The sequence below is a fragment of the Delphinus delphis genome, chromosome 1 (assembly GCF_949987515.2).
Source record: "Delphinus delphis chromosome 1, mDelDel1.2, whole genome shotgun sequence".
Classification (NCBI taxonomy): Eukaryota; Metazoa; Chordata; class Mammalia; order Artiodactyla; family Delphinidae; genus Delphinus; species Delphinus delphis.
Window position 1 is genome coordinate 40902104 of NC_082683.1, and position 24504 is coordinate 40926607.

The window sequence follows — 24504 nt, forward strand, 5'->3', positions numbered from 1 at the left end:
TCTATGAGCTTGGGTTTTTGTTTGTTTGGCTGCTTGTCTTGTTTTTATTTGTTTTGTTTTTTGTTGTTTTGATCTCATATATAAGTGATATCATACACTATTTGTCTTTCTCTGACTTATTTAATTTAGCATAATGCCCTCAAAGTCCATCAGTGTTGTTGCAAATGGCAGTATTTTCTTTTTTCCTTCTTTTTATGGCTGAATAGTTTTAAATGTATATATGTACTTTAAAGACATTGTTAAATAAAAGCATTTGGATTTTATGCTGAAGACAATCAGGAGTCATGAAAGATTTTAAGCATAAAGAAATATGATCAGATGATTCACAGTATAGCTTTGGTGGCATTGTAGATGATGGACCAGAGAGAGGTTAGAAAGCTGCTGTACAAGTCCAGGAAATTTACTGATGACTTGGTCTAGGATAGAAGTTGTGGAGCTGAAAACGTTGCAATATTTTATAACAATTCATTTAATAACAAGCAGAGGGAAACCAGAGTACATTGCCTAATACTTTCTCTTACCATCATCCCATGGGAAAATCCCAGTTTGGACAAGGGGCTAAACCCATTGGTCAGGGACAAAACTCTGGATTAGCAAAGCAAACAGTATGGTAATCATGTAAGTCAGGAGGGTTCACAGGGCAGAAGTGATATAGGGTGACAATGTGAAGAGAAAGAGACCAACCTTCAAGGAGACACATACAAACCAGGTTCAGGATGTGGACACATGGATGTTGTCATTCAGTATTTTCTCTAAAAGGTTTTGTTTTTTTTTTTCTTGTAGATCAGTGTGTTGTTTTTTTGTGGGTTTTTTTTTAACATCTTTATTGGAGTATAATTGCTTTACAATGGTGTGTTAGTTTCTACTTTAGAACAAAGTGAATCAGCTATACATATACATATATCCCCATATCTCCTCCCTCTTGAATTACCAGCATACGTATTTCTTTGAGAATAGAGAGAAGGGAATGACAGAATACATATATTAGAAATGAATTTTAAGGTAAAGAGAAATAAAGTGTATTTAATTAAAAAGTTTTAGTGAGCCCTTACTCTCAAGAATACTCTCCATTTTTGAGAGCTAGTTGCAGTTTGCCATTCCCTGAAAGTATCATTATCTCTCTAGCATTCATGTCTTTCTGCATGACAAGAACTAGGTAGTCTTTCCCAAAAGCCAAAATTTACCAGATAAATTGTTTATTAATCATTCAAGCTTTAGCTAATAGTAGCCTCCTCTAATAAGCATTGTCTGCAAACTTATCTCCCCAATACCATGCTGAAAAAGACATGCTTTTGCTATGTTTTATTACTCGGTACTTATTATATCGTGGTTAGCCTCAGATAAACCCCAGGCTTTTGTCTGTTGTCCCAGACTCCCTTGCAGGTTAGCATTTGTTGTGGGCAAAGATATTTACTTTAGATGATAAATTTTGCGGCCAATTCAATCAGAGCCTTTGTCAGTCTCTCCCACTAAACTCCTTTAAACTAGGAACTGTATATTGTATTCTTCCCACAGGATAAAACATATCTGCTGGTTGGTAGATTTATAAAGAAGAAAAAAGTAAGATTCTTTCATGTTCCTCAAAACAATCCAAATCAAGGACTCTGCCATAATTATGTACAAACTTAAAACACTTCTTCCTGAAACAGGACAGCTTATCTAAATGTGGTGAGAATGAAGAGTGAGGGAACCTTCTACAAAAGGCAGATTAATTTTTCCTTAGACATTCTATAAACCTACGCCTCATATACTACAAGATTTTATTTGATTTTTAAATATTTTGAAATTGTCTTCTAACATTAAAATTTTATACTAGGGAAGTTTTCTTACTTTAAAGGTTAATGGGCATAAGCTCTTCGTTTGTGGTAATCAATGACCAGTATAATCTATTTTCTGCTATAATCACTTCATTCTGCAACTTAGGAAATTTAGTATCATATTTTTAACTTAAAGTTACAACAATCTTATTTTTCTCAGAAGTTAAAAAGACCTAAAGGCAAAATTTTAAATTACGAAACTGCTAAATGCCTAACACAGAGATAAGTGCTTTCATATGGATTATGACCCCATGTAATGCAATAGTTTCAAGCACAGATTATGGAGCCAGAATGACTGGGTTTGGATCCCAGTTCAGATCACCAGTAACGTGATCTTGGTAAAATTATTCAACCTCTCTGTGTCTGTTTCCTCATCTGTTAAATGAAAATAACAATAGAATCTACCTCATAGGGTTGATATGAGACTTGAATGAATCACTCATGTCAAACACTTGGACCTCTGTATGGCACATAATAAATTCAATATTAGTGTTTATATTACTGTTATTTTAATCTTACCCAACTTAGGTTCAAATACCCACTCTGATACTTGGTTGGTTAACTGTATAGCCATGGGCAAATTACTTAACCTCTCTAGGCCTCTACTTATCTGTAAGACAGAATAATAATAGCTACCTCATAAGGTGTGAGGATTCAATGAGATAAAGTATGTAAAAGAATGTGTGAGCCTCACATACTGCCTGTGACTAACTATTAACCATTAACCATTAATACGCAGACCCAGATTCAAATCCTGACTCTACCACTTAGAAGCTGTGTAACCTTGACACATGTTTAACCTCTCTAAACTTCATTTTCTTCATCTGTGAAGCAGCATTAGTAATACTTACTTTACAGAATTGTGATAACTGTATTCACTTAATATACATTTAATGATCACCTATTATGTACTAGGCTCTTGACTAAGCCTTGGATACATGGTGGCAAACAAGAGCTCCTACAGAGCTTACAAACTTCAAACATGTAAATGAGTACTTCTAGAATTAATATTGTTAAAATGGCCAAAATACCCAAAGCAATCTACAGATTTAATGCAATCCCTATCAAATTACCCATGACATTTCTCACAGAAGTAGAACGTATAATCCTAAAATTTTTACAGAACCATAAAAGACCCAGAATTGCCAAAGCATTCCTAAGCAAAAAGAACAAACCAGGAGGCATAACCTTCACACACTTCAGACAATACTGCAAAGCAACAGTAATCAAAACAGCATGGTACTGGCACAAAAACAGACATATGGATCAATGGAAGAGAACAGACAGCCCAAAAATAAACCCACACACATACGGTCAGTTAATCTTTGAAAAAGGAGCCAAGAATATACAATGGAAAAAAGACAGCCTCTTCAGCAAATGGTGACTCTTGATGGTGTTGGGAAAGCTGGACAGCCACATGTAAATCAATGAAGTTAGAACACACCCTCACACCATACAAAAAAATACACTCAAAATGGCTTAAAAACTTAAATATAAGACATGACACCATAAAACTCCTGTAAGACAACATAAGCAAAACATTCTTGGACATCAATTGTACCAATGTTTTATTAGCTCAGTCCTCAAGGCAATAGAAATAAAAGCAAAAATAAACAAATGGGACCTAATCAAACTTACAAGCTTTTACACAGCAAAGGAAACCATATGCAAAATGAAAGGACAGCCTATGGATTGGGAGAAAATATTTGCAAACGATGCAACCAACAACGGCTTAATTTCCAAAACAGACAGACAGCTCATACAACTCAATTAAAAAAACAAACAACTATAGTGTAGTTGTCAACAATCCTTGGCATTCCTTGGCTTGTAGCTATATCATTCGAATTTCTACCTCCATTTTCACTTGGCCATCTTCCCTCTGTGTACATCTGGATCCTTAAATATCTCTTTTCATATAGGGTGGATTAGGGTCCATCCTAATCCATCCAGTATGGCTTCATCTTAACTTGATTGCATCTTCAAAGTCCCTATTTCCAAATAAGGCAACACTTCCAGGTACCACGGGTAGAAACATCAAAATATCCTTTTTTGGGGGTACTGGGGTTGCAATTCAACCCACAACACCTGGTAAGATATATGTTTGCCAGAGTGTGGAATGTAAACCTGAAAAATATTCAGAGGCCTGCCACATGATGGAGTTTTTTAGGTAACCAATGCGATATGCCAGGACATCTTTAAGGTAAAGGAAAAGTCACTACACCATGTATCTCTTAGCATTAAGAAAGAAGCACAGTACTTGGTAGGTCTCTTTGTACTTGTGGACTCTTCCATCACACTTGATAATACTGCATTAATTGCATTTATCAGGAGGCTCAGAAGGCTAATTTTAAGTGGGCAAAAAATGACTCAAGAGGAGCAACATAGCACGACAGCAGAGTAGGAAATCTTGGACCTGCCTTGTCTCCACAAACATACCAACTTAGCAACAAGATTCTCTTTGTGAGAAATCCAGAAACTAACTGAAATATTCCTGTACCCTGGGCAAGTGTGAAACTAGACTCACCAAATCTGGCAGGGAGAGTCAAGACCCAATCTCAACAGAATTTCTACAGCTCACATAGCACCGTATGATCAGAAAGAGACTCTTTAGCTCCCAGTTTCTCCCAGGGGAGGGAAATTGATGGCTCACATGTCCAGCACCCCAAGTTTTCCAAGTGGGATCCCCAAAGGTCTGGCTTCTCTGCTGCTATGTTTGGGGCTCTGACAGATTCTAGCACAGTCTAGTTGCCTGGGAGAGAAAGGAGATGGCAGCTTGGGCTGGTAAACACCATAACTCCTTCTCTGGCACAGCACAAAGGGAGAAGATAAAAAATCAAGGCTCTCAGCTTCCCACTGGAGATGGAAAGACTTGATCCATGTGTCCAGTACCCCAGCTTCTCTAAGACTGCACAAAGAACTGGCACCTGTCTTGCTCATCTTGGAATGCTGAAGGAATCAGAACAACCTAGCCACCTGGGGGAGATAGAGACAGAGATTTAAACTGGTGGACACCATAGCTCCTGCCTCCTTCTCAGCACAGAGTAGGTGGACAAAAACAAAGCTGCCTGATTCTCACTGGTAAGGGGAAAAGGTGGTCCAGGTATCCAATGCCACAATCTTTCCAGGAACTACTCAAAGGACAGGCTTCTAGCTTGCCTGCCTCAGAGTACTGAGGGGATCTGGGATCTGGCATAATCAAACCACCTGGGGCAGGGTGGGGTGTCTAGTGAAAACAGAGATGAAGATTTGGGCTGGCAGTCACCATAGTCCTCCCTCCCAGTTAAGCACAGAGCCAGTGGACAAAAATCCCTAGTTCTTAGCTTTTCACTGTGGAAGGAAAGAGTTAGACAGAGCATCCAACAATATAACTTTTCCAGAGACTGCCTGAGGAATTGGCTTCAGACTTGCTTGTCATGGTACACTGATGGGACCTGGCACATTCTAGATACCTGGGGTCTTCAAAGAACCAACAAAAGTGGGTTGGACTACCTCAAAATTTCAAGAGGCCCTCATGTTCTTCTCCTGTATGAGGCTAGTGCATGAACAATGGGAGAGGTAACTGCTCCATCCAATGTGCAGAAACCAACACAGAGAGTCAAGGAAAATGACGGTTCAGGCAGAGATGTTACCAAACAAACGAACAAGGAACATCTCTAGGAAATACAAGCAAAATAACTACAAGATTAATAGAAATCAACTAACAAAATGGAAATAGTAAATACTTCCATAGCAGTAATCACTATAAATGTAAATGGATTAAATTCCTCAATCAAAAGGCATAGAGTAGTTGAATGGATTAAAAAAACACACCTAACTATTTGCTATCTACAAAAAAATCACTTGAGATTTAAGAACACAAATAGGTGAAAGAGAAGAGATAGAAAAGCTACTCCTCATAAATGGTACCAAAAGAAAGCAGGGGTGGCCATATTTATGTCAGGAAAAAATAGACTTTAAGTCAAAATCTATCATAAGAGAAAAAGAAGTACATAACAATGATAAAAAGGCCAATTCAACAGGAAGATATCATAATCAAAAATGTATATGCACCCAACAACAGAGTACCTAAATACATAAAGCAAATGTTGACAGAACAGAAAGGGAAATAGACAGCATGACAATAATAGTAGGAGAATTCAATACCCCACTTTCAATAATAAATAGAATATCCAGATAGAAAGTCAGGAAACAAACAGAGGATGAACAACATTATAAACCTAAGAGAAATATACATAACATTCTGCCCAACAGCAGCAGAATACATATTCTTTTCAACTGAACATGGAACTTTATAGATCACAAGTTTGGTCACAAAACATGTCTAAACAGATTAAAGAAGGCTGAAATCATGCAAAGTATCTTTTCTGACCACAATGGAATAAAACTAAAATGAACAGCAGAAGAAAAACTGGAAATTCACGAATATGTGGAAATTAAATGACAAACTCTTGAACAACAATTTTGTCAGAAAAGAAATCAAAGAAAACTCCTAAAGACAAATAAACAAACAAAAACCAAAACATACCAAAACTTATAGGCTACAGCAAGAGTAGTACTGAAAAGGAAGTTTACTGTGATAAAGAGACATATTGAGAGAAAAGAAAGATCAAATGAACAACTTAATTTACATTTCAAGGAGCTAGAAGAACAAAATAAGCACAACGTTAGCAGAAGGAAAGAAATAACAAAGATTAGAATAGAAATAAGTGAAATAGAGAATAGTAAAACAATGAAATTGAGTTTTTTTGAAAGATAAAACTGACAAACCCTTAGCTAAACTAAGAAAAAGGAAAGAAGACTCAAATAAATAAAATCCGAAATGAAAGAGGAGACATTAGAACTGAGGCCACAGAAATAAAAAGGATTATAAAAGACTACTATGAACTACATCAACTGAATAATCTTAAAAAAAAATGGATAAATTCCTAGAATCATACACCCTACCAAGACTGAATTGTGAAGAAATAGAAAGTCTGAACAGACCTAAAACTAATATAGAGATTGAATCACTAAACAAAAACCTCGCAACAAAGAAAAGCCCAGGACCAGATGGATTCCCTGGTGATTTTTACCAAATATTCAAAGAATTAATGCCAATACTTTTAAACTCTTCCAAAAAATTGAAGAGAAGGGAACACTTCCAAACTCATTTTATGAGGCCACCATTACCCTGATACAAGGTACCTTTACCAGTTGACTTTGACAGACAAGTATAACACAAAAAAACAAAACTATAAGCCAATATCCCTGATGAATACTGATGCAAAAATCCTCAATAAAATACTGGAAAACTTAATCCAACAGCAAATTGAAATGATCATACACTATGAACAAGTGGAATTTATCCCTGGGATAATAGGATGGCTCAACATATGAAAAGAAATTAATGTGATACACCACAATGACAAAATAAAGGGTAAAAATCACATATCTGTCTCAACAGAAGTTGAAAAAGGATTGAACAATATTCAACATCCTTTCATGATAAAAATGCTCAACACACCAGGAACAGAAAGAAAGCATTTCAACGTAATAAAGGCAATATATGAAAAGCTCTGCTGGAAGACTGAAAGCTTTTCCTCTAAGAACAAGGCAATGATGCCCACTCTTGCCAGTTGCTTAACATAGTACGAGAAGTCCTAGCCAGAGCAATTAAGCAAGAAAAATAAATAAAAGGCATTCAAATTGGAAAGGAAGAAGCAAAACCATCCCTGTGTGCAAATGACATAATGTTATATATATAAACTTTGAAAGACTCAATTTAAAAAACTTTTAAAGCTACAAAATGAATTTAGTGAAGTTTTAGGATACAACATTGACATACAAAAATCAGTCTCATTTCTATTCACTAACAACAAACTATGTGAAAAGGAAATCGGGAAACCAATCCCATTTACAACAGCCCCAAAGGAATAAACTTAACAAAGGAAGTGGAAAACCTGTATACTGAAAACTAGAAAACATTGATGAAAGTAATTAAAGAAGAAACATATAAATGGAAAGACAACCCATGTTCATGAATTGGAAGACTCAGTATTCTTAAAATGTCCATGCTATCAAAGCAATCTACAGATTCAATGCAGTCCCTATCAAAACCCCAATGGCATTTTTTTATAGAAATAGAAAAAATGCTAAAATCCATATAGAACCACAAAAGATAACAAATAGCCAAATCAATCTTATGAAAGAACAAAGTGGGAGGCATCAAAGTTCCCAGTTTCCAAATACATTGCAAAGCTACAGTAATCAAAAAAGTATGGTACTGGTATAAAGACAGAATTGTAGACCTATGCAATTCGATAAAGAGCCTAGAAATAAATTCACACATATATGATCAACTGGCCTTCAACAAGGGTGCCAAGAATATACAATCAATAAAGGGTGGTCTCTTCAACAAATGTGTTAGTCAAATCGGTATCTGGGTATCCAGTTGCAAAAGAATGAAATTGGACCCTTTTGTTATACCCTAAACAAAAATAAACTCAAAATAGATTAAACACTTAAACATAATATTGAAACTGTAGAATTCCTAGATGAAAACATAGAAAAAAACTTCATTACATTGGTATTGGCAATGATTTCCTTGATATGACACTAAGAGCACAGGCAACAAAAGCAAAAATAGACCAGTGGGACTACAACAAACTTAAAAGCTTCTGCACAGCAAACAAAACAGTTAACAGAGTAAAAGGCAACCTACAGAATGAAAGGAAATATTTGCAAACTATATTTCTGATAAGGAATTAATCTTCAAAATATATAAGGAACTCAAACTCATAGTAAAAAAACTAATAATCTAATTAAAAATGGGCTAAGAACTAGAATAGACATTTCTCTAAAAAAGACATACAAGCGGCCAACAGGTAAATGGAAAAAAAAAAAGCTTAATGTCACTAATTATCAGGGAAATGTAAATCAAAACCATGAGATACCACCTCACACCTGTCAGGATGACTATTATCAAAAAAAAAGAAAACCACAAAAGACACAAGTGCTAGTGAGGATATGGAGACATTGGCACTCTTGGACACTCTTGGTGGGAATGCATAATGGTACATCTACTATGGAAAACAGTATAGAGGTTCCTCCAAAAAAAAAAAAAAAAGAACTATCAGATGATCCAGCAATTCTACTCCTGGGCATTTATCCAAAATAATTGAAATCAGAATCTCAAAGAGATTATTAGCACTCCTATGTTCACTTCAGCATTATTCACAATAGTCAAGACACAGAAAAAAACACTAAATATCCACAGATAGATGAATGAATGAAAGGAAATGTGGTACATTCATACAATAGAATATCATTCAGCCTTAAAAAAGAAGGAAATTATGCAATACACAACAACAAGCATGAACCCTGAGAATATTATGCTAAGTGGTATTATATTAAGCCAGTCTGACAGACAAATATTGCATGATTCCAACTCTTTGAGGTATCTAAAATAGTTAAATTCATAGAATCAAAGAGTCGAATGGTGGTTGTCAGGGGCTAAGAGGAGAGAGGAATGGGGAATAAACTAATCAATGGGCATAATGTTTCAGTTAAGCAAGATGAATAAGTTCTGGAGATCTGCTACTCAAGATTGTACCTAAAGTCAACAATATTGCATTGTACACTTAAAACTTTGTTAAGAGAGTAGATCTCGTGTTAAGTATTCTTGCCAAATAAAATAAAATTTTAAAAAGAGATCCAATAAGGCTAGAGACAACCATGATAGACAAGACACTGCAGAATCTATGACAAGCAGATCCATGAAGTTCTAGAGCAAAAGATGCTTTCTGCAGTACAAAAGTACCATGTGAAAAGCAGCTCTGGGAAAAGTCCTGATGCCTACTAAATACTGAGCTTCTAATCATGAGACACCAAGTAATGGTGTAATTTAAGTGACAGGGAGCAAACGCTGACTCCAGTGACACCTACCTCTGTTACACAAATGCCATTCCCTTAGCTCATGCCTATGGCCTCATGGAAGGTTCCCTGAGGAAGACAACTCAAGACTGACTAACAGATGGACTGGCTTGATATGTTGGCACAAGTTAAAAAAAAAAACTTGTTGCTGCCATATAATATCACTCAGTTTTCTTTAAATGATGTGGTGATAGGAAAATCTCCCAGTGAACAGAGCTTATAGCAGTACACTTACTCCTCTCCTTTGTGTGGAGGTAGAAGTAGTACGAGGTAAAGATATACATGGACTTGTGGGCAATGGCAAATGTCTTGTAGGTTGGTTGGTAACAGGACTGTAAAGAACAAGATTGAAAGACTGCAGTCATGGAGGTCTGGGACAGGGACATGGGAATGGAACAATGGGAATGGGTACAAAGTATTCAAATCTTTGGTTATGAAGTCATAACCAAAAAAAATTTTGAAGATCCTCCATGCTCATCAGACAATACCTAACACAGAGGAGGCATTAAACAAAAAGGTGGATGGAATAATTCATGCAGTGGACATCAGTCAACCTTGCATAACAGAAGAAAGAATAAATTAGACATGATGATAGAGATAAGGAAGCTGTGCATGAATCCTCCTGAGTGGGCTCCCTCTAACCAAGGTTAATCTACCTACAACCACTACTGTACCTGTTCACGGACATATTCTTTGTTGGCTTTTCTTCATTTCCTGTCTTACTCTCCCTACTCCCCCACCTGTTCTTCCTGAGATAGCACCTAAGTATAAAACCTTTACCTAAGTCCTTGTCTCAGTATGAGATACAACTTTCCAAGACTGAGCCAGGAAGAATTAGAAAATATAAACAGACCTATGACAAGCAATGAAGTTGAAACTGTAATTTAAAATATTCCAACAAACAAAAGTCCAGAATCAGATGGCTTCATGGGCGAATTCTATCAAACATTTAGAGAAGAGCTAACACTGATCCTTCTCAAACTCTTCCAAAAAAATTGCAGAGGAAGGAACACTCCTAAATTCATTCTACAAAGCCACCATCACCCTCATACCAAAATCAGACAAAGATATCACAGAAAAAAAGAAAATTACAGACCAATATCACTGATAAATATAGATGCAAAAATCCTCAACAAAATACTAGCAAGCAGAATCCAACAACATATTAAAAGGATCATACACCATGTTCAAGTGGGATTTATCCCAGGAATGCAAGGATTCTTCAATATATACAAATCAATGTGATACATCATATTAACAAGTTAAAGAATAGAAACCATATGAGCATCTCGATAGATGCAGTAAAAGTTTTTGACAAAATTCAACACCCACTTATGATAAAAACTCTCAAGAAAATGGGCAAAGAGGGAACTTACTTCAATATGACAAAGGCCATATATGACAAAGCTACAGCAAACCTCATACTCAATGGTGAAAAACTGAAAGCATTTCCACTAAGATCAGGAACAAGAAAAGGATGCCCACTCTCGCCACTCTTATTCAACATAGTTTTGGAAGTTCTAGCCACGGTAATCTGAGAATAAAAAGAAATAAATGGAATCCAAATTGGAAAAGAAGAAGTAAAACAGTCACTGTTTGCAGATCACATGATACTATACATAGAAAATCCTAAAGACGCCACCAGAAAACTACTACAGCTAATCAATGAATTTCATAAGGTTGCAGGATGCAAAATTAATGCACAGAAATCTCTGGCATTCCTGTACACTAACAACAAAAAACAAGAAAGAGAAATCAAATAAACTATCCCATTTACCATCACAACAAAAAGAAAAAAATACCTAGGCATAAACCTATCTAAGGAGGCAAAAGATTTGTACTTAGAAAACTATAAAACACTGATGAAAGAAATCAAACATAACATAAACAGACTGAGAGATATACCAGGTTCTTGGATTGTAAGAATCAATATTATGAAAATGACTATACTACCCAAAGCAATCTACAGATTCAATGTAATCCCTATCAAACTATCAAGGGCATTTTTCACAGAATTGGAACAAAAAATTCTACAATCTGTATGGAAACACAAAAGACCCCAAATAGCCAAAGCAATCTTGAGAAAGAAAAATGGGGTCTGAGGAATCAGGCTACCTGACTTCAAACTAACTACAAAGCTACAGTAATCAAGATAGTATGGTACTGGCAGGCACAAAAACAGAAATACAGATCAGTGGTACAGGATAGAAAGCCCAGAGATAAACCCACGCACATATGGTCACCTAATTTTTGACAAAGGAGGCAAGGATATAGAATGGAGAAAAGATAGTCTCTTCAATAAGTGGTGCTGGGAAAACTGGACAGCTACATGTAAAAGAATGAAATTAGAACACTCCCTAACACCATACACAAAAATAAACTCCAAATGGATTAAAGACCTAAATGTAAGATTGGATAAAACTTGTAGATGATTACATAGGAAAAACAATCTTTGACATAAACCACAGCAAGATCTTTTTTGACCCACCTCCTAGAATAATGAAAATAAAAACGAAAATTAAAAAACCAGACCTAATGAAACTTAAAAGCTTTTGCGCAGCAAAGAAAACCATAAACAAGAGAAAAAGACAACCCTCAAAATGGGACTAAATATTTGCAAATGAAACAGTGGACAAAGGATTAATATCCAAAATATACAAACAGTTCATGCAGCTCAATATCAAAAAAAACCAAACAACCCAATTAAAAAATGGGTGGAACACTTAAATACACATTTCACCAAAGAAGACATACAGATGGCCAAGAGGCACGTGAAAAGATGCTCAACATCACTAATTATTAGAGAAATGCAAATCCAAACTACAATGAGGTATCACCTCATATTGGTCAGAATGGCCATCATCAAAAAAGCTACAAATAACAAATGCTGGAAAGGGTGTGGAGAAAAGGGAACCCTCCTACACTGTTGGTGAGAAAGTAAATTGATACAGACACTATGAAGAACAGTATGGAGGTTCCTAGAAGACTAAAAATAGAATTACCATATGACCCAGCAATCACACTACTGGGCATATACCCTGAGAAAACCATAATTCAAAATGACATGTTTCCCAATGTTCATTGCGGCACTATTTACCAACACATGGAAACAACCTAAATGTCCAACAATAGATGAATGGATTAAGAAGATGTGGTACATATATACAATGGAATATTACTCAGCCATAAAAAGGAATGAAATCGGGTCATTTGTAGAGATGTGATGGACCTAGAGTCTGTCATACAGAGTGAAGTGAGCCAGAAAGAGAAAAACAAATATCGTATATTAACGCATATATGTGGAATCTAAAAAAATGGTACAGATGAACCTATTTGTAGGGCAGGAATAGACATGGACACAGAGAATGGACATGTGGACACAGTGGGGAAAGGGGAGGGTGAGATGAATTGGGAGATTAGGTTTGACATAAATACACTACCATGTGTAAAATAGATAGCTAGTGGGAATGTGCTGTATAGCACAGGGAGTTCAGCTCAGTGCTCTGTGATGACCTAGATGGGGGGGAGGAAGGGGAGGGAGGTCCAAGAGAGAGAGGATATAGGCATACAAATGCTGATTCACTTCATTGTACAGCAGAAACTAACACAACATTGTAAAGTAATTTTACTCCAATAAATAAATAAATAAATAAAATATACAACCTTTACCTAAGTCCTTATCTCAGTATGATTGTGAGAGGAACCCAATTTAAGGCTCTGATATTGCAAGGTTTTTCTAAGGGTTGGAAATAACACAAATACACCAAGAAAAATTCTGGTACATTTTAGCACCCTTGAAATGTTAATATTATTCATGTGCCAGAATTAGTACCTGGGATATTGCTAGATATTGTGCTAAGTCTATTTTGTATGTTATCTCTAATTTGCACAATAATTCTACAATACAGATACTTATTTTCCTAATTTTAAGTAAACTTTAAGTGATAACATCAGCAATGACATAACCAAGTACGTGCTAAAGTTAATATATGAACCTAAGTCTGTCTGAAACCAAAACCTGTGTTTTTTGGTATTATACTATGTTACCTCTTGTTTAAAAAAAATGTAGGTAGCATGCCTTCTGGATTCATCCATGTTGTCACAAATGGCAGGATGTCCTTTATATGGCTGAATAATACTTCACTATATATTATATTTTTATATATATATATTCCATCACTCATATATATCACGTGTGTGTGTGTATATATATATGTATATATATATATATATATATATAATATTTTCTGTATCCATTCATCCAGCAAAGTACATTTAGGTTGTTTCCACATCTTGCTATTGTGAATAATGCTGCAGTGAAGTTGATTTCATAGATACAGAGAAAAAAATGGTGGTTGCCTGGGGCTGAGGGAAGGGGAAATGGGGTGATGTAGGTCAAGGGGTACAAATTTTCAGTTATAAGTTCTGAGGCTCTAATGCACAGCATGGTGACTAGAGTTAAAGAATATGGTATTGTATACTTGAAAATTTCTGACAGTAGATCTTAAGCATTTTCACCACAGGGAGGGGAAAGCAGATAGCTATGTTAACTATGTAAGGTGATGGATGTGTTTATTATCGTGATTTTGGTAATTGTTCTACAATATACATGTATATCAAATCATTACATCATACATCTTAAATATATGCAATTATATTTGTCAACTATTCCTCAATAAAGTTAAAAAAACAACAAAGTATATCAGCCATCTGGATATCTAAAAGAAAAGTTCAGGTGCAGTATTAAGCTAAAAACCCTGATTTCTAATGTAATCATAGCATATTTTCATGCTGCACCAATAATAAAGACTATTTTATTTTCTTTCAAGAGGAAATAAAACATTAATTTTTAAAGATTACACAAATAAATGTAGTAAAACTCCATTGGGGGACTTAAAAATAAAAGTTTTTAAGTTTTTATTTCTATTGTCTGAAATGATATATAAATAACTACCATATCTTTATTTCACTGATGCTTTTTCATGCCATGGTAACTTAATACAACATACTAAATCTCTCAGGGTAACCAATTAATTTGAAGTATGAATTATAGTGCACTTCTCACATTCAATACACATATATGCATATCAATCATAAAAGAATAATCAAATTGCATATGATGGCAACCATAGTATTTATTTGGATGGTTTATTTTAAAACAGTAGTAAACTTTTCATTTTTCTTTATCATAAAACCTTTTCCTATATATCTTATCACCTAGTGAGAAATATTCAACAATATGTTTATTATTCATGTCATAAGTTGACCTATAATAAGGTAATACATATATGCAGTGGTTAAAAGTATGTCCTGTGGAGCCAGGAAATTCTCAGTTTCAAATTCAGCTACACCACTTGTCAGTCATGCAATTCAAGGTAAATAACTTTACATCTCTGAGCATCACTTTCCTCACCTACAAAGAGAGATATAATACCTCAGAAGTCTTTTGTGTGTATTAAATGAGATAAACTATGTATATCATTCCTTACAGGGTATGGCAAACAATAAGTAATAAAGTGATAATTACTATTGTTTTTTTCCCTTTATGTTCTTGCTGTTATTAGTTAAATTTTTATTTAAATGTAAAAATATTTTTATTAATCTTAAAATCTCACTTTATGAAGACCATTTTGTTCACTATCTGTCCTCCTTCATTTATTAATTTCTCTGGTGCTCTCTCTCGCTCTCTCTCTCTCTCCCCACTCCTTCTGGGGCTCCCATTATGCATATACTGATCTCTTTGATGGTATTGCATAAACCCCTTAAGCTTTCTTCACTCTATTTCATTCTTTTTACTTAAGTTCCTCTGATTGCATTATTTCCAATAATATGTATTTAAATTCACTGATTCTTTCTTCTGCTTTAGTCTGACATTAAAGTCCTGTAGGAAGTTTTCTCAGTTCAGCTACTGTGTTCTTCAGCTTCATGCTTTCTATCAACATTTGGTACTTTTAGCATTATCTCTCTTTCTGATGAAATTGTCACTTTGTTCATGCAATGTTTTCCTGACCTTGGTAAAAATCTTTATGACAGTTATTTTGATTTCTCTGTCAGGTAAATCATGTAACTCCATTTCTTTAGAGTCAGTTTCTGATAGTACACTAGGTGCTAAGGAACAAAAATTAATAAGAAACCATCACTGACTTCAAGGAATTTTCAGTGATAAGGAAAAGGAAAGAGATCATTAAATGACTGCAATGCAATAAAAACTATCATAGCAGAGGCCAGTAAGTCATAGAAGAGGTGCCTGTAAATATACAGGTAGAGACAGCCAAACCTGCCTGGGAGGTGCTGTGTCTTAGAGGAAGAAATGCTGGCCTGAGTCTGAATTAACATTTTACCAAGTAGAGAAAGGCATCTGGGGCACAGAGAAAACAGCATCTGCAAAGGTACAAAGACTTGAGAGAAGTTGGTAGACTGGGGAACAGCAAGGAATTAAATATGGCTTTTTATCAAAGCTAACAGAAAATTAATCTTTCCACATCATTTTAATTGTTGGTAAAACAACCATGGTACTTAGGGGTTCAGAGAACTGTCATATAACTGGAATGTCCCTTCAATCACACACACACACATGCAAACACATTACTCAAAACGAAAAATAATCAACAACTGTATATAAAACAAAGTTATGTTTAACTTTCTCATTAATATTTTCAACGTATTCTGAATACCTACTACGTGCTTATATGCCATTCAGAGTATGAGGCTCAGATATAAAGAAGTTAACAAGATTCAACTACTACTGGGTGGAAATTCACAATTAAGCCCTGTTCTCCCCTATCAGAATACTCACAGAATTTGCTGTTTACAAAGTATATTACTTTTTCTGTTTTGTTTGTGTTCAACTGAATCTTTTCTTTAATTGCTTCTTTATAGAGAAGACTGCTCTCAGAAAGACTAAGAACCAGGTATACAGTAGACATTGAATAATTAATAATTTATCAAGTATTCAAATTATATTAGTTTTATCTCAAAAGAAATAATATCTGGGTAAGTATTTAATAAAATATAAGGTACTGCATAAATGTTCATTAGTACTACCATTATCTTTCTAATCATTTATCACAACCAAAACATAGCACTTCATTTTTAAGTATTTCCAAGTTAGTTCATTCAAAATGGATTTTTCCTGACAACTTATTTCATTATGGTAAAAAATTAAATGGGTTGAATCACACTAAATGGTCAGATGGCATTAGATTCCAAAAATGACTCACTAGACAAGCTCAAAAGAAAAGGCCTTTGATACACTCACCACTTTCAAAGCAAGCATCAAAGATAAGATGTCCTTTCTTGGGCTGTCCACAGTATCCAGTTGGAAGCACCATATATTTGCTCACATTCCCTCCGATGGTATCATCATTTCCCAGATCATTGCCTATTGTTCAAAAAATTGGCTCATGTTAAACAGAAATCATAATGCATTTAGTAACAGAAATCCAATAAAATTTTTACCCCCTCCCCTGTAATTTGGTACTTATCCAGGCATTAAAAAAATTAACCACATATTGTGGTAGAGTAGAAAGAGAATAGATTTTTAAAGCAAAAAGATATAGGCTCAAATCTTATCGCTACTACATATTAATTCCCTGTGTCACAAAGCAATCAACCGAATACTTTTAAGCCTCAGTTTCTCTCATCCACAAAAAGGGAATGGTAAAACCCATATTTCTAAACTGTGTTATGAGAACTAGGTAATGAAAAATATCTAGTGTAACTACTGAAATGCAAAAGTTGTTTGTATTTCAGTGCACAAGTGAGACTCATTGTAAGAGGTGGAGCTGTAAAAGAAAACAATCTTCTACAGCTGGGGGAAGAGCAGGAAACAGTCCTGGGCCTAAGACTATATATCAACATTATTTAAGGTCCCCTACCCTTGGGGAAGGAGTAAAAAACAATCTCTCACAAAACATATCAAAGGTTCAAAGCAGAATTAAAAGACGAAAGAGAAGTGGGATCACTGAAAAAACTCCACTCCAACATCAGAACATACAGGGCCTGCCTAAGACCTAGGCTACACCAGTATAACAGAAACACTCCTAGTCCCTCAATACCAATATAGCAAGCACTGGATAACAAACAAAGCAATCTAATTCTAGCATAGGGACAAAAGCATAGATAGAAGGCCCCTCCATAATAGGAGTATCCAAGGGAAGGACAAAAGTTTAGGGTGGAGCAGAACATTGAAGAAAAACCCTCAATCACCCTATCCCTTTCCTTCATGAATAAAGTATCACTAGAAGCATATGAAGCCAGTGGCAAACTGAAGACAACCATAGCAACAATGAAACTCAACCCAGCTTAACTCCTGACTGGGTAGATATAAGCCCTCAAACAAATGCACCTAGGAGAAGAGGTGCAAGCATTGTAACATATAATATTTATATCATTCTCTACGGTTCTACATGAGTTATGCAGTATTCAATAAAAAATTGCAGAACATACAAAAAACTCAAGAAAAAAACAACCTACTATCTTGGGAGAAAAAATAAACAGAACTAAATTCAGAAATGACCAGATACTGGAATTATCAGACAATGAATTCAAAATAACTAAGAATAATATGTTAAATTTTCTAGTAGAAAATGAGGACAAAATGCATGAACAAATGGAGAACTTCAGTAGAGAGATGGAAATTACAGTAATAAGCCAAAAGGATATGCTAAAGCTAAAAAACACAATAAAAGAGATAAAGAATGTCTTCAGTATACTCATCAGTAGGCTTGACACAGATGAGGAAAGAACTGTGAACTCCAAATCAATAGAAATAAACTGAACAAAAACAAGGAAAAGAAAAAAAAAAAAACAGCACCTAAGAGCTGTGGAATAAAATAAAATAATCTAATGTACGTATAACTGGAATTCCAGAAGGAGATGGGAGGGCAGAAGAAATATTTGAAGAGATAATACCTGAAATTTTCCCACATTTAATGAAGGATATACAACTACAGGCCCAAGAAGCACCAAGCAGAATATACTTTCTAACTTGGTATTTCATATTTAAAAATATAAATCACATAAAAATGAACTAAGATAAAAAATTAGACTACTTATAAGAAACTGAAAAACCGAAGTCAAAGGAATAACATCTTTAAGTTATTGAAAGAAAAAAATGTCAACCTAAAATTTTAGACCTGGGACTTCCCTGGTGGTCCAGTGGTTAAAATTCCACACTCCCAACGCAGGGGGCCCGGGTTCAACTTCCGGTCAGGGAACTAGATCCCACATGCTGCAACTAAGAGCCCGCATGCCACAACTAAAAAGAGCTCGTATGCTGCAAAAAAAAATTTACCCCAAATTGTGCTGGACGAGTTAGTAATCCATATACTAAAACCAACCACACATCACACATAAAAATTAATGCAAAATAAATCAAACACCCAAATGTAAAATATAAAACTTATAGAAGAAAATATGAAAGTTTTCCACACACAAAAAAGAATGAGGTTAGACCCTTACCTGACACCATATACAAAAATTAACTCTAAATGGATCAAAGACCTACATGTAAGAGATGAAACTATAAAACTCTTAGAAAAAAGCAGAAGGAAATCTCCATGTCATTAATTCTTGATTTGGCAAGGATTTCTTGGATATGACACCAACAGCACTGCCAACAAAAGAAAAAAATAAAATAAACTTCATCTAAATTAAAAACATGTGTGCATTAAGCACCATCAACAGAGTAAAATGACAACCTACAGAATGGAAAAAAAATCTGTGAATTACATATCTGATAAGAGGTTAACATCCAGATTATATAAAGAACTCCTACAACTCAGCAACCCAAACAAAAAGAAAAATTCCAAAATAGGCAAAGATATTGAATAGACATTTCTCCAAAGAAATACAAGTAGCCAATAAGTACATAAAAAGATACTCAACATCACTAGTCATTAAGTAAAAGCAAATCAAAACCATGAGCTACCACTTCCCACCTGTTAGGATAGCCACTATCAAAAAAATGAAAAATAATTTGGCCAAGACATAGAAAAACTAGAACCTTTGCACATTGCTGGTGGGAAATTATAATGGTACAGCCACTGTGGAAAACAGGCTGGTGGCATAAAAACAGTTTCAAACATAAAATTACCATAGATCCAACCATTCCACTTCTAGGTATATACTCAAAAGAATTGAAATTAGGGACTCAGATACTTGTACACCAATGTTCATAGCAACATTATTCTCATAGCCAAAAGATAAAAACAACCCAAATTCCATCAACATATGAATAAAATTTTTAACATTGTAGATACATACAATGAAATATTTATTATTCAGCCATAAAAAGGAATGAAATTCTGATACAGGCTACAACATGGATGAACCTTGAAAACATTAGGCAAAATGAGAAAAGCCAGACAATGACAAATATTGTATGATTCCACTTACATGAGGTACCTAGAATAGGCAAATTCATAGAGAAAGAAAGTAAAAATAGAGGTTACCAGGAGTTGGATGGAGGAGGGAACGGGAGTTATTATTTAATAGGCAGAGAAAGTTTCCATTTCAGATGATGAAAATGTTCTGGAAAAGGGTAGTGGTGGTGGTAACACAACAGTGTGAATGTACTTAATGCCACTGACTTGTACACTTAAAATGGTTAAAATGTTAAATGTTATGTACATTTTACCACCAAAAAAAGCCCTTAAACATGAAATAAATGGAAAGTATTTTTTTAAGTGGCCAAATGAAAAAGAAGTATGAGAATATCTGTGTATCCTTATGTTAGGCAAGATTTTACTATATAAGACATGAAAATCACAGACCATAAAAGAAAAAAGTTATAAACTGGATTTTATTAAATTAAAATTTGCTGCTCTTTGAAAGGCATTATTAATTAAAAGAAAAAGTCAAGCCATGGACTGAGAGAAAATACTTGCAACACACATATCTGATTAAGGACTATATCAAGAATACATAAAAGATTTTATCAGATATTTCACCAAAGAGGATAAATAGGTGTCAAATAAGTCCATGAAAAGATGCCCAACAGCATTAGTCAATAGGGAAATGCAAATTAAAACCACAATGAAATACTACCACATACTTAAAAAGGCTAAAATCAAACTGACCAAACCAAGAATTGATGATGACATACTCAATTGAAACTTTCATGCATTTCTAGTAGAAATGTAAAGTGGTATAAACACCCTGAAAAATAGTTCAGCACTTTTCTATAAAATTAAATATACACTTAACATACAACCCAGATATTCCACTCTTAGGTGGAATACTGAAGAGGTGTAAAAACATATGTTCAGGAAAAAAAAAAAACCCTACACATGACTGTTTACAGCAGCTTTGTTCATAATCACCCCAAAACTGGAAACAATCCAAATGCTTTCAACTGGTGAATGCATAAACAATCTCTGGTACATCCATGCAATGGCATACAAATCAGCAATAAAATGGAAGAAATTACTGACACACAGGACCACATGTGTGAATCTCAAGTGCACTATAATAAAAGGAAGAAGCCGAACTGTAAAGTCTACATCCTTTATAATCCAATTATATAACATTTTTAAAAGACAAAATTAGGTATTTTTAAAAAACAAAAATCTGTGGCTGTCAGGGGCTGCAGATAAAAAAAGGGGTTGACTACAATTTAATCAATCAAATTGTACAATCAAATGTATAATACAATCAAAACTTTGAAATCTTCATTGACCCCTGCCTATCTCAGCAGAGTTATATATACCTTCCTCTCATTTGCCAGAGTGGTATATATGCACACATGTGTGTTTAATGGTGAATGTCTGCAATGGTGACTTGCAAACTCTTCCAGAAAACTCCTCAAGGTACTCAGGGATAATGGAGAGGAAAGCAGTTGCTAATAGGACAACTACTAGCCATGAGAGAGTAACTAGGACTAGATCCATACTCCCACCATAAACAACTAGAAAACTGGACAAATATATACAAAACAACTCTTTTCAGACTTACATGACAAGCAGTTGCCAAACTGTGATGCCTGAGAGAAAGGGAAAACCTGAGGTGCACCTAAAGTTAGTACTAGTTTTTAGATTAGTGGCACTTTCTGGAAGATGGTACAAGAAGAGTGTTCCCAAACACAACAGGGTGGTTTTCTGAGTTGAGAAGACATAAGTAAGAGTTTGGAGAGACTGAACAAAGTTTGAAGGTCAGACTATTGAAGAGGAGAGCACTACGAGAGCCAGAGCACCAAAATTCTACAGAATATCTGCTTAAGACCTTGTCTGAATGCAAAGCCATGTAGAGTGAAACTCCATGAGACCAGACAAAGAGTGACTAGGAAGCTGTAGATTAACAATTTCCAAAGTGCACAGGGCTGGGAAACGTTCAAGATGCAACCATCCAGAATGGAGAATCCATGTTGAAAACTCAGGGCATTAAGTAGAGATCCCAGAAAGGGATCTCTAGCCATGAACAACTGGAAAATGAAATTTGAAACACAGTACCATTTACAAGACCATCAAAAACACAAAATACCCAGCCTTAAATTAACAAATTATATATAAGAACTGTACACTGAAAACTAAAAAAAAAACATTGCTGATGGATATTAAGGAAGACCCAATTAAATGGCAAGGTATACCATGTTCATGGATTAGAGAACTCATTATTGTTAGGTGACAACTTTCCAAAAATTGGTCTCCAGATTCACTGCCATACCAATCAAAATCTCAGCAGCATTTTTTCTAGAAATCAACAAACTGACTCTAAAATTTATATGGAAAATCAAAGGGCCTAAAATAGTCAATATGATTTTGAAAAATAAGAGTTGAAGAACTTACATGATAAGACTTCAGGAAAGTCATATAAATCAGTGGACCAGAATACAGGGTGAAGAAATACATCCACATACATACGGTCAATTAAGTTTCAACAAAGTTGTAATGATAATTTAATATGGAAACAACAGTTGATAAAACAAATAGTGCTTGAAGAACTGGACAGCTCTTTAGGGAAAAAAAATGAACCTCATATGTATGTATGATGATGGTGGAGGTCACGTAGAGTAAAAATAGGTACATTTCATTATATGTAAACTATGTCTCAAAAAGATTATTTCTAAATGTTTAAAAGTGAAAGAGTGAGAATTGATTTTCATGTCACAGAATTAATCCATATATATGGATGGAGATTTTACATAAATATACATATATATACATATATACATATATATAAAGTAAAATTATCCTATGACTCATACCACTCAAACCCTGTTCTCATTTCCTAGATGAAAATGCTCTTAACCACTTCTGTTTTTACTTTCTCAGGTATTATTCTACACAATATCTTTATTCCTCTATATCTTAATTTATCAACATCAAACAGTATCTATTGAAACTCTTCTATGAAAGATAAGGAAGTAGTTTGTGTACATTCTCCACTTCTCTAACAACTTTTGTTAGTTCTATTCCTATTTTAATTATTCTGTTGAGTTGGTTATTATTGTGAGCAGTATTCCCAGGGGGCATTTTGGAAATTTGTTGAGGCATTTTTGTTTGTTTGTTTTCATAATTGAAAGAGCACTGATGGCACTTGAGTAGTAGAGACCAGGGATGCAACAGGTAGTGCAAAGTAGAGAAAAGTCCAGTATGACTTCCAAATGTCAGATATATTCATATATTCATGTATACAGATATCCATGTATGTAAAAATCTTAGTTATAATTATGTGAGCTTAGAACCTGTTTTACACATGCAAAGCACTTTGTATGGCTTTAATAAACACTGATTTTTCCAAGGAACTATCTAACATGTAAATCAAGGAAAGACTATAATTGATTTGTTCATAATTTCATCCTGAAGTATCACCATTTTAAAAAATCATGTCACCAACAGCATTATCACTCATTGTAACTGATTTGCTAATACAACAGTCCTATATCAGTTAATATTTGTAGCAGTTGTGATTACAGTGATTTTCACACAAATGCAAACATTGGAACTTTTTATTATGTTTTCCATATGCCTAGATATGTGCATATCCCTGTTTTTCCTTGTGGAGAAATCCTACTCATCCTGTAGACCTATGTGAAATGTTATCTCCTCTAGGAAGTCTTACCTGACTTCCCCAAGCAATGACAGTCCTCTAGAATGATAGGAAGTCCTCTTCCCCAGCAATGATTGTTCCTCTACATCGCCACAGCATCTTTTTTATTCCTCAAAACATATTTACCTTTTTATTATTGATTTATTATGTATTCATTATGTGTGTCTTTTTACTCCTAGCGATTGTGGTTTCTCATCAGAAGAATCTAATGTCTTTTCTTTTTATCACCACTTTCTCTCTCCACCCCAGGTATGACACAATGCTTGGCACAACATCAGTAATCTATAAATAGTCATTGATTTACTGAAATAAAAAAGGACTTTTAGGAGCTAAATTTGATTTCAATATTGAATATTGGTTTTTGTTTGCCTATTGAGAGCACAGGGAATATATGATATTCATCAAAAGAACAAACAGAATCTTTATATCTACAGTTTACTAAGATAAACAGTTGTGATATAATGAGACCAAATAGTTAAAGAAAGGAAGACATCATAAACCCTGCATATACTGACACAAAGACAGAAAGGGTGAATGGGGCGGGGATACTACACTCCATAATATTAATAAAATATAATGCTTGATCATTTAAGTGCACAATGGGGGAAATGCAAATTTATTATTCTCAGAGAAATATCTCAATTACACTATGAATGTATATAAAACCATTAAAAAGAATGGCATTTACAGTAGTATAAAATAATCCAAGGTGGCATGGAATAATGAA

The 24504-nt window shown here is 34.7% G+C and overlaps 1 protein-coding gene across 1 annotated transcript in view; it reads right to left on the reverse strand.

Moving 5' to 3' along the window:
* Positions 1-17082, reverse strand: part of AGBL4 (AGBL carboxypeptidase 4) — a 1259489-nt gene extending 1242407 nt beyond the window's left edge. The window contains exon 1 of the mRNA XM_069540446.1: positions 16987-17082. Coding sequence (XP_069396547.1) covers positions 16987-17059 — 73 coding nt within the window. The 5' untranslated portion in view covers positions 17060-17082. The remainder of the gene's footprint in view (positions 1-16986) is intronic.
* Positions 17083-24504: the final 7422 nt, after the last annotated feature.